We start from the raw sequence: 11,677 nt of genomic DNA, 5'->3' as shown, positions 1-11,677 counted from the left end.
CAGAGCAAGGCTGCAAAGTTTTTTTACCTTACCTTTTCACTAAGGTACACACACACACACACACACACACACACACACACACACACACGATTTAAGGAGATACATAACAAGGTATCAATTCACTACCCTTGAAGATATTAGTACTCTTACATTTTATTGATAGTGATTACTTCACAGCAAATCTCATTAAACTCACTGGGGCTTTCTAGTGTGTACACACAGGATTGCACATTGTTTGAGTGTTTGTAAATATTTAATTTTATACAATGCAGAGACCTGATTACTGTGCCTTATTATCCTATTCTGTAAGTCATGCTGTTTGAAACTTTTGAAACCCTCCTTTTATGATATAGCACAGATATCTGAAATGGCAAGCACTGTTTTAAAACACCACTAAAATTCTGAACAGCAGTATCATCTTTTTAATTTTAACCTGGATAACACTTCATGAAGAGGACAGTAGTCCATGAACACTTATGCCATAATACTTTTGTTGGTTCTTAAAGTGCCACCATACACTTAGTTATTTTTATTTTTGTTCTAAGTGGTAAATGAGGATGTGTCTTATCACCTTCAGGTTGTTTTCAGTTTCAGTGAGAAATTAGTTTTTTCCCATGGATCAGGGACATCTGAAACAAATTACCAGGCCGACTTCCCACTAGGACTTTCTTCTCATAGCTTTTTTTTGCACCTACAGGAGATGTGGAATGTTTCAATCTTGAATTAGTTAAGCGAAGGCTGCAGCTATCTTTTCTTCTTGGATTGGATTCAAGTCTTCAGTCATATCTGTGTGTTTATTTGTACTATTAAATACAGGGCATTCTTGCATTTTTCTCCCATGGTTATGCTACTTTATAAATCTACCAAAAAAAACTAAAAAAAATTACAGCATGTACTGCTGTTTGATCTGTTTTTGTGATAGAATGGATTTCACACAGTGCAGCCATATTCTGGGGAACATTTTTGTTCAATGCACTCATCTATGCATGTTCCCCCAGCCCAAAATCACACAGTCATGGTGCACATAGATGGTCAAGGATGCAGAGAGCGCCAAGACATTTCCCCCTCATTAATGCCATTTTGGGGTTGATAAAACATCCTTGGAAAACAAAAAAGCAAATCCATTAAAAAAAAAAAGCAAATAGACTTTAGTTGAGAAACTGATAAATATGCACTAATGTATTTTTAACAGGATAATAAAGGCCGCTGGGAACATGTAGCAATCTCATGTTATAACGTTGTTGTTTTTCTTTTTACATATTTATGAAATTAGACGTGAACTTACAAGAGTGGTGGGGAGAAAGAATGTAAGACTTCTTCAATCTTAATGTGATACCAGACCTGATAAAACTGAAAACAGAAGTCAAAGTATTGTATATAGACAATACTTGAAACGCATCTCAAATTGATTTTGTTCAATATTTCTCAGATTACAAGGCAAGTTAGGAAATGAACACTTATCAACAGAATGGCTGCTGAGAACGTTTTTTAAAAATATATACAAAGCTGATCTTCTTTCAGTATTTTCTGATAGAAACAGTGAGAATTACTTTCTTATACTCACAGATGGCTCTCTCTATTAAGGAGTTTGTGATACTTCCCCTTGTTGCCTAGGCCAGTGGTTCCCAACAGATGGTCCGGGGACCCCCAGGGGTCCGCGAGCTATGCCAGAGGGGTCCACAAGATGCTATTAGAATAAAAAATATATTAAATATATTTCGTATGATAACAGATTTTTTGTTTTGGCCGCTTCCTGCATGAGCAGAGTCTAGTGCAAAACTAGAATTAGATAGAGGCAGTAGTTCTGCTGTATGCCGTTAGGTGGCACTTTACAAACACTACTGTTTTGCAAAGAGGCAGCGCGCGCATTCTACTAACGCTCACCTCCTTAAGATGCTTTGCGCGCTTCGGCTTCATTTGTGTGCTACTGCACAGGTACCCTGTCTTCTCCATTCCCCTCCCTCCTCCCTGGCGCGCACTGCCTCTTTGCAAAACAGTAGTGTTTGTAAACAAAGCGTTGTTTTTCGCGGAAGCTACAGTTCGCGTAGTTAAAAATGGACCGTTGGTTAAAAAGTGGTTCGTTAAATCGACAAAGGCCTACAGATGAAGAGGAAGAACTGTAAAAAACATATAAATATAAAATATAAAAAGACTCTTAATTTGGCTCTCACTTTTTAATTTTAGGATTAGGAATTAATGGGGGTCCTTGTCACAATAGCGGCTCGATGAGGGGGTCCTCGAGAAAATTTTGTTGGGAACCCCTGGCCTAGGCACTGCTTTAAATGAAAGATATATCATTGTATTCAAAGAGTGCCTTACACCTGAGATGCCAAGTCAACAAGGAGGGAGTGTGGAAACAACAATACTAAACACAGTTATTGTGAGTTCTTGCAGGGAACTTTTTTATTTTTATTTTAAAAAAAGACCTGGGTGACCCACTCTGAAAATGTGTCATTTGCAAATCTTGACTTACCTTTCTCATGCTGAAGAGGTTCTTCAACAAAATCAATGCACTTGGGGTTAATGTATCTCAGTAAATATTGACAAGAGGAGCACAAGGAGATAGACAGATTCTTTTTTTAATGGCACTCTGCATTCATTTCTGAATGACAACAGCTCAGCGGTTAGCATATATTTGTTGTAGTTTCACATTCAATTCATTTCTCCCCCTGAAATGTGGAATGGCTTAAATTGAGTTTAGTCATAGGTTTCGCTGCAATCAATACTCTGGTCTAACATTGGTCCCCAGCCTGCATAAACAATTGGAGGGAGCTCAGAGTTGAAGCACTGATGATGCAGGAGAGGGTCAGCTATTTAAGCAAGGCTGTTAGACAAGGACAGTTGATCATGTCTTGAGCACAGACTTCAAGAGAAATTGTGTGCATTTACATCACATAGCTAAGCTATAGAATCGACTAGATGGAGTGATAGCCATCAATTTAGATGGCCTTTAAAAGGTATTGGGCAAATTCATTGAGGCATCACAGGCTTCTGCTTGGCCACTGTGAGAACAGGAATGCTGGACTAGATGGGCCATTGGCCTGAGCCAGCAGGCTCTTCTTCTGTTCTTATAATCTTATCAATGGCTCCTAGTCATGATGGCTTTATATTCCCTCCAGGATCACAGGCAACATGCCTGTGAATGCCAGTGTCTGGGGAGCACATGTGAGGAGAGAGCGTTGTGCTCAGGTTCTGCTTACTAGCTTCTCACGAGGTATCTGCTTGGCCACTCTGAAATTGAGGTGTTGGATTAGATGGGCCTTTGGAAGTGTGCCCATTGAATCAGACTACACCTTTCCCCACCTTCCCTTCTTCCCAGTGATCGGGCTACTTAATTTGCACCTTGAATATAAATATTTTGTGTTTTGGTTCATACTTTGATTCAAAAAGTGTGGATTTGATATTTTCTCATTAAAATGCAACAAAATTGAATTTATTTCCAATCTTTACATGTGCTTTTCTTCTTCTTAAACGACACCCGGTGGAAGGCCGAAACAGAGCAGGATTTGGGTGTTGGGAATTGCTTTCTCCGCACTGGAAAGCAAATGGAACCTTTGGAGACGAGTGGCAGGTTTGAGGAGGATACTTGTTAGAAAATGCTGCAGTGGCAATGGCACATAGTGCATCCCCTGCACTATAATTCCAGTCATGATCTCTCTCATTTGCTGTTTTAGAATGAAAACAAAAAATCGTAAGGGTCATGCCTAATAATGCAACATCTGGAATGTTAAATCCATGATCTGTAGTTAAACACAGGGCTTGTAACTTATGGGGTGCAGCTGCGAATTGTCTCAAAACACTGAGACACAATTTTGCATCTGGATCTGCACCCTTCCTCCTTCAAACCTGGTTGGTGGACCTCAAGTTTCAAGTAAAGGGTGTGGCGGGAGCTAGATCACACAATCCAGAGGCCTTTCCATTCCTGCCCTAAGGAGCTGAAAGTTGTCCACCAACTTTGTGTGGGACATCATATGGAACAGTATTACTATTCTATTTAAGGCACTATCCCTAACCACACTTACCTGAGAGTAACTGGACTCAGTGTGAATGACTTCAGGATTGCACTGCAATCCTATGTAGATATTGATTGGATTTCATTGGCTGGACATTCTTTGCTGTTGTATTCTAAAGACACTCTAGGAATGTGAGCACCCAGGTCCAAGAATGAGGGTTTGCAATGCATGTTTCAGTACGTGGCTCAAACAGCAAACATTATGTAAGGTGAGTGACTCCTTGCTAACACAAACATCTCTGATCTTCCAACAAACAATGTAGAAATATGCATCAACAGGAGCACCATTTCCTAGGGGCCAAGCTCACTTTATCCCCCTTGGAAATTTTTTGTTTGTTTGTTTGTTTGTTTGAGGGAGGGATTGCAGCAGCAGCAGGCAGAGTGCAAGAGATGATGAGGAACTTCCAGCCATTGAAGTCACGCCTATGCCACATTCGGCTCTGTCCTTGGCTCCTCCAGACGTTGTGACAGCGCCCCCCCCCCACAATCTTCAGCACAGTTGGCGCCTCTGTGTATAAACCTATGCTTGGGATTTTCTCTGGGGTACAGATTTATGCTGCTATATTGTTGTTGTTGTAATTGCTCTGGTGTGTGTGTGTGGGGGGGGAAGCAGCTTTTTACATTTGCTCATTTGAGTGAAGGTTGAATGTCCACAATACTGTAAATGGATTGTGCTTCTGTTTATTCAGTAAGCAGGGAAAGTCATGTGTAAAAGGGACAGCTGATTGCTAAACCAATTGTCTAATTTCTTGGACAAGACTGGAAAAGGAGATTAAAGGCCTATCTACACATTCAGAAAACATGTTGCACTGTCCTTCTGGATTGTGCATCTTCATAATGCAGGGAAGGAGGCAAACAGTAAACAGTACAGTTACAGTATATTCCTGCGTATAAGACTACTTTTTAACCCAGGAAAATCTTTTCAAAAGTCGGGAGTCGTCTTATACGCCGGGTCGTTTTTATTAATACGGCGAGTATATCCCAAACTCTATATTTTAACTGGAAAAGTTGGGGGTCGTCTTATACGCCCAGTTGTCTTATACGCCGGAATATACGGTATATGGTTTGTTATGTATGTAAAGAATAGGTTTGGGGAGAACTGAATAAAGACACATGCTCCATGGAGCTGCAGTGTTCTGCAAAGAAGGGCATTCCTTTAAGATAAGGACATTCCTTTAAATAATCAATATCTGGCAATCCAAGGTTTTATTGCAGCACCACAAAGGAATGTACCATTGTTCTACATCCTGCCCATGTTAGCTCTTTGTCCTGGATTTTAGTTTGCCTTCACTTGAGCAGAACTCATGTAAACATGCTCTTAACTGGAATTGAATTAACATTAAGTCATGTAGTGTAAACTAATTTGTGGATGGAAATGTAGAGCTAAAACTCTTGATTTAGCAGTCCTTGCAGCCCTTTTCTCATAAGTGTTGGTGCAAATTGATGTACCTAGGGACAGCGGCGCATTTACAATTGGGTTCACGTGGTCATTTTGGGTTGCATTTTCTCCATGTGAAGTAAAGGTAAAGGTTTAATCCACAGTGCCACCCGCATGTCACCTCCATGTGAAGTACACCCAGGTAAATGGACAACATGGAGAAAGTACTCTATAATATGAATGGGAAGATGTGCAGAAAACTATTGCAACCACCCTGCCACCCCAAAGTACCACTGTGATTATAATAATTGCTGCGAAAGTCTGCCTGTGCCCTGCCAGTTTATATGGTACCTTCTTCATGTGATGATGGCCAAGTACAGTACGTGCTCATTCAGCAGCAGAAGATGTGACACTGTGAACCAGTCCAGTAATGTGCATTAATGTGAGGCATCTATGTGGCCATCAGGCAGTTGCTGTGAGATGGGATGCTTCTGCTCTTCCAGGTGTATTGACCACCGCTGCTTGCCAGGACACAATAAGGCAAGGTGGTGGTGATGGGGCATCAGCTTAGTGGCGGGTGCAGATGTATGGACATTTGTGGCAGCTGCCGCCAACCCAAGGCTCCCTTCATTAATCCCAGCTTTCATTTGTAAGCTGTAAGTTGCATGATTTTCTTACTCTTAGGGTTGCAAAGGAATGTTTGATGCTTTGAAGTCTAATGGTGGCATTCAACCAAGTAATTGTGCAAGCACAAGGATTACCACTAGCGCAATGAAATTTCCTCCCTTCCCACATGCCCTGCACCATCCCCAAATCTGCTCTGGAGGGTTGGGGACTCATGGGGGGAGGAGACAGGGAGAACATTCTATTGTGCAAGGAGACATTCACCTTAGTGAAACATTCGCCTTACTGCTACTGACTAGAAACCTCAGAAATAAGGGGCAGGAGGACAAATAAATGGTATTTTCATATAATTATTTCCAAGCCCATTTCAGGACAGATTTTAGATGTCACATTTGAGGATGATTCATATACAGTAGATGAAGGCCAGCACATCCTCCAGGGCTAGCTTGGACTCGCCACATGATGGCAAATTAGCTACCTAATTTTTGGCTCAGGGTTTTTTTCTTAAATAGCCCTCATTCTGACCATGGTTCCTATTCTTGCTGTTGACACATGGGAAAGTAACGTTGGGTCCCACCACCACCATTACTACTAGGAATTTGAATGGAAAGCTGATTTAAGAAGCCCCCCCAAAAGCAATTCGGGAGAATAATTTGTATTAGAAAGTCCGCAATATTGTGCTATCTTACCAGAATATGAATTCAACTATTATTATTGATGATTGAAAAGGAATATAGAAATTTTTAATTTATATTTTTTTCCACTTTGGGGTTAACAAGTTTGTTAACATTTTTGCAGCAATAAAAATAAATTTACCAATTGAATAAATACACTATTTTTCTTCTTCTTTTATATATATGAACACATATATTTTACAAAACCCCATAGCAGCATGGGAAATAAAGATCCTTCTACAAAAAGAAGATGTTAAGTCAGTGTACAAAATAAAGCTTTAGAGTTTCAAAATTGTATCTGGGCAAGAGAGACATATACCAGTTAGAGGTGCTTCTTCCATTCATTTGCTCTGGAGGCCCAGGTGAAATAGTTCATTGAGAACATACAGAATCCTTCTCCTCTTTTCTGGATATTGCACTTACAAATCCTTGTTTTGTCAGGAAGGATTGAGCAGATTCAACAGCAGAGATGTCGTTGCTACACAGACAGAAAGAGTTAAGAGTGATGCCATGTTGCTGCCTGTGGCTGAGCTTTTGAGATGACGACGGAACGCAAGGTCTGGCTGGGGCTGCTGGTCCAGAGGCTTTGAAAACCAAACAGAAGGGTTGACTGAGATGTAGCTGTTGGTTATCCTGATGTGAGAAGGCACAGTGGTTGTGCTAGAAAAAAAACACAGAAGGGCAAGGTTACAAGGTTACATTGGATTCCATGCATACCTGTCTTTGGGTTTTAAAAATGTTGCTGGTGATATTCAGTGCCAAAGGCCCAAATCTCCTCCCCCTCTATTGTCCTGAGAAGGTACAATTTTCCATATGACAAAACTCATATTCAATTGCTATGCAAAGGACCTAATCCATAAACAACAGACTAGACACAGAAAATCCTGTTGCCAACTCTGGTGTTTGGGCATATATTTTGGAATGAGCATTAATAAACCTAAATACACTTGGATGAACATTGAAACCGTGGCCTTATTTCACATAACTGATGGAAGTGTGCTTACCATGGGGATTACTTGTCAGCATGCAGCAAGTTTTCCTTGGGGGATAAATTTGTAATTGAAAGGAAAAGGGACTGATAAATTGCAATGGTGATTCATGGTTCTGTGTAAATATGCCATATAATGAAGCTGATTTGAGTTTGGGGTTTTGTTCATACAATTTTCTGCATGTGCTTCCTATTTATTTCCAAAACAAAAGTCATCATGGTTGTTGTTTTTTAAAAGACCTGAACAGATGTGGAGCCATTCTATCAGAATACTCTCTATGTTGCTTTTGTAGTAGTTCTTGTTGTTTAAGGCTGGAGAACAACTAATTCATGTTTCTCCTTTGGAAGAGGTCGCTGTAATATTATCAGATAATCATAAATTTCATCAATGGTATTGTATCACATGAAAGTAATCAAAATCCTCAATGTGCCAGATTTCAAAGGAATTCTCACAATTTTTTGAAATTGCACATAGCCTAGCCATCCACACAAACTATTGAACACAATTGGTACTTCAGGAATAACATGTCTTATGAATTGTGCAGGCAGGCAAATAGGTTGATTTGTTGCCTGGGTGGTGGCGAGCTGTCGGTGATACCCCTTGCAGCAGTATCCACAGTACCTACCCTGGAAAATGGGGTGTGCAGTGTTTACTGCATGGGAATGGTGTGGGAGGCTGAAGGAGCTCCATCTTGGTGGTGGCTCTTCAGGTGTGTGGGATGCTGTCACCTGTGGGATGCTGTAACCACCACCAACCCAGAGCTCCCCAGCTTCTCCCCCCCCCCCCAATGCTGTGTTTTGGTTCTGCAGATTTCCAGCTGTCCCTGGTTGTTCATCTCAGGGAAATACTGTATGTTTGAAAGGTGGTGTCCACCGAGAATAATCAGAGGTGGTGCTGAGGTTAATTCTTAGACAACTGCAGAGGGGAGAATGCCTTGTAAAATCCAATAACCTTTGAAGCACGCCCTTGGAGTGATTACTCCATCCTCAACCTAATGATTTAAAGATGTGAGAGTCCTTTCTGATTTGGCAACAACAAGAATTTCATCCTTATTAAAACCAGTTTGTCAGGAAACGATATATCATTCTCTAAGAAGGGGGGAAAACACCCACCACCCTAAAGTTAGAATTGCTATAACTGTTCAAGGTTATATAGCTGGAAAATGGCACAGATTCTCACGAAGTGTCTGTGTGGTCCTCGGGCAGGAGATGACAACATTAACTCTTCCTTTTGCCCTCCTCCCCACTACCTCAGAAATGCTTTGATGCTTTTGTAATATTTTGGGAACATCCCTTCATAATTCCATACCATGACTTACCACCACAGTCGACACTGCCTCCCTTGAAGAACCCACCCCATTTTTCATCCAAGTCCCTGGGCTGAGACAAGCCTTTCTGTGTGTGCCGTTTATTTTGCCAGCTCTTCACAGACAACCGAGGAAGAATGAATTCAATAATAGACGCAAAGCATGGATGGTAATGCTGCCTCATAAAAAGGCCTGCTTGCTGTTTCTGGGCTTACACAAGCGGTGACATTTCTTGATCTTTCAGACATGAAAAGCTGCCTTCTAACAATATGACATTACAGTCTTAGGGCTTATCCATTCTTAACTTTCCCCTGCTCTTTCCAGGCATGGTCCATGATTTAAAGCTCTATGTCTGAGCACCTTTTTTGTTGTTGCTCTGGAGCTTTTCTCACGAAAGCCCACTCTTTTAGAGCTCAGTTGGAGCAAATGTCAATCCACAGAAGATGCTAATTGATGTTTGCTCTGATTCAGCTTCAAAGAGTGGGGTTTTTGCCAGGCAACCCCCCCCATGCTTCGACACAGAGCATCCAAGCACAGACTATTACCTGGAAAGAGTGTGGCAAATGGCTAGTGTGGATAAGCCCCTAATACTAGCCATTCAACATAAAGGTTAAAATACCCAATAGATTACTCCAACTCCAACTTGAAAAGGAAACAAGCTCTGACTGATTAGTGCTAGCCATCTAGGTTATCTTGCAACCTGTAGTGTTCTGAGTACATTCCCTTTCCTACAATTTTCCTATTAATATTGTGCAAGAGGTTTCTTCTTAAGCCACAGCTAACGTCCAATTTGACAGCCAGGTTACAGCATACACTGACACTTTCCTCTCTCATCAGGGGTGGACTTTGGTTTTTCAAATTTCAGTGGTGCCCTGTGAGAGACCAACATTCGCACCCCCACCTCTCACCCTCTGTTCTGCTCAAATCTCTGCCTCCCCTGTGGTGCCCCCTTTGCTCAGCACCCAGTGCAGCAGAACTGGTTGCACTGCCCTAAATTTGCCTCTGCTCTTATCCATGAATTAGAAATGCATTGGAGAAGCAGTACAGTACATACCCTCCAACATGCTGTGTCCATTAGCAGGGTGAAACTTGACAACCTTTTGGGTCTATGCTTCTTAAATACTGTAATTCTTTTTCTATTTTGGTCACAATCTACCTTGAGGCCTGAATTAATACTTCTGGGGGGGGGGGGAATAAAAAATGCATCTATATGTACTGCAAACTTTCAAGGGTTTGACAAACAATCTCACAGCAGGGAATTCAGTGGCAGGACAAAACTTACTGCATACACATTATAGATAACAGGAATGAGCCTAGATAATTTTAAAAATTATTATTAAGCTTACTCTTAAATTAGGATTCCTACCCCTGTATTTAATTTGTGTTGACCTTTGTTGAAGTGGATGTTTTTCTCTTGTGTTTTATAGTGGAGCAGGATAGCCAGTCGTTAGCCTTCTACACATACAAACTAGATGCTAAACTATATTAAGACTTTTCAGAACTAGTTTTAAGGAACATCTGGCACGTGAAAGCTACGGCTATGGAATATGTAAATGGAGTGGCTCCTATTTATAAAAGATCCACCAGAACATCTGCTAACAAGTGGTCTCCTGGAGCTCATCTGCCACCCACAGTTTTTCATCACCAGTGATAAACATGTGCATGGATCATATGCAGAGGCTACCCTTCCTTTGAGGTGCTCAATGAACATGTGGCCAAGCATAGTGTAAACATGCTCTTCTCAGGCAGCGAACTACAAGTGCTTGCAAAGTTTGTGCTTTTGAAGGACACTTTTGCAGGCCCACAAAATTAGCAGTACATCAGCTCACAGGAGATGGTGGTTGTGTAGTCATTGTTTGCCTGGCCTGTTTAATTTATACTAAATGTTTTAAAAAGATAGTGGCCTTGTAAATTGGACACATAGAGCAGAGAATTGCTACCAAACACATGGAAAGGCCATAGCTCAGTGGTAGAGTATCTGTTTTGCCTGCAGACATTTCCAGGTTTGATCCCCAGCATCTCCGAGTAGGACAGAGAACTCTCCCTAGATATAAAGGTCACCTGCAGAGGAAGTGTGGAAATGCCTCACACATCTTCCTTGTGGCTCAACATGGTATGTATTAGTTAGCATCAAGATATAGAAGCTGAGCTCCAAATCGTCACAAGAAGCTTACTGAGTGACCTTGTTGAAGTCAGGCTCTCACAGCCTCCTCAGGTTGTATTGAGGATAAAAGGTGGGGAAGGATATTGTCCACCATCCTGAACTCCAGAGGAAGGTTGGAATTAAAACTTTAAAAAGAGATAAATAAATGGTATTTATCTATGATGTGATCACAAACCTTTCTAGAAGCTGAAAAGGCCATGCAACAATCTAGCTTCTTGCATGCTATAGCTGGTCAGCAAGCAAAGCACCCTCGGGAACATGCTAGCACTCTTCAGCCTGGCAGGAAATGACTCTCTTTAAAAGGCTGCTGAACCTGGATCTTGGAGCCCAGAACTCATCCAGACTTCAGAACTTGAAAAGGGTTTCCTGGCTGCACTGTGCCCTGACACAGAAGTTCAATGGAAAGGACTCATGGGAGCTCTTACTTTGTCTGTCAACCCCAATGATCAGAGCCAAACACCTTGTCTGTGGAGGAGTCTCTGTGGTTTGACAACAGATTCAATGGCTTTTATTTTAAGAATTATAGTCTG

General features: G+C 41.3%; 1 protein-coding gene across 1 annotated transcript in view; it reads right to left on the bottom strand.

Annotated features, from left to right (window-relative positions):
• Positions 1-6,787: 6,787 nt before the first annotated feature.
• Positions 6,788-11,677, bottom strand: part of TRABD2B (TraB domain containing 2B) — a 252,036-nt gene continuing 247,146 nt past the window's right edge. The window contains exon 7 of the mRNA XM_035121644.2: positions 6,788-7,348. Within this exon, the coding sequence (XP_034977535.1) occupies positions 7,126-7,348 (223 nt within the window). The 3' untranslated portion in view covers positions 6,788-7,125. The remainder of the gene's footprint in view (positions 7,349-11,677) is intronic.

Source organism: Zootoca vivipara, chromosome 7 (genome assembly GCF_963506605.1).
Source record: "Zootoca vivipara chromosome 7, rZooViv1.1, whole genome shotgun sequence".
Lineage (NCBI taxonomy): Eukaryota > Metazoa > Chordata > Lepidosauria > Squamata > Lacertidae > Zootoca > Zootoca vivipara.
This window is presented reverse-complemented; position numbering and strand designations above follow the sequence as displayed.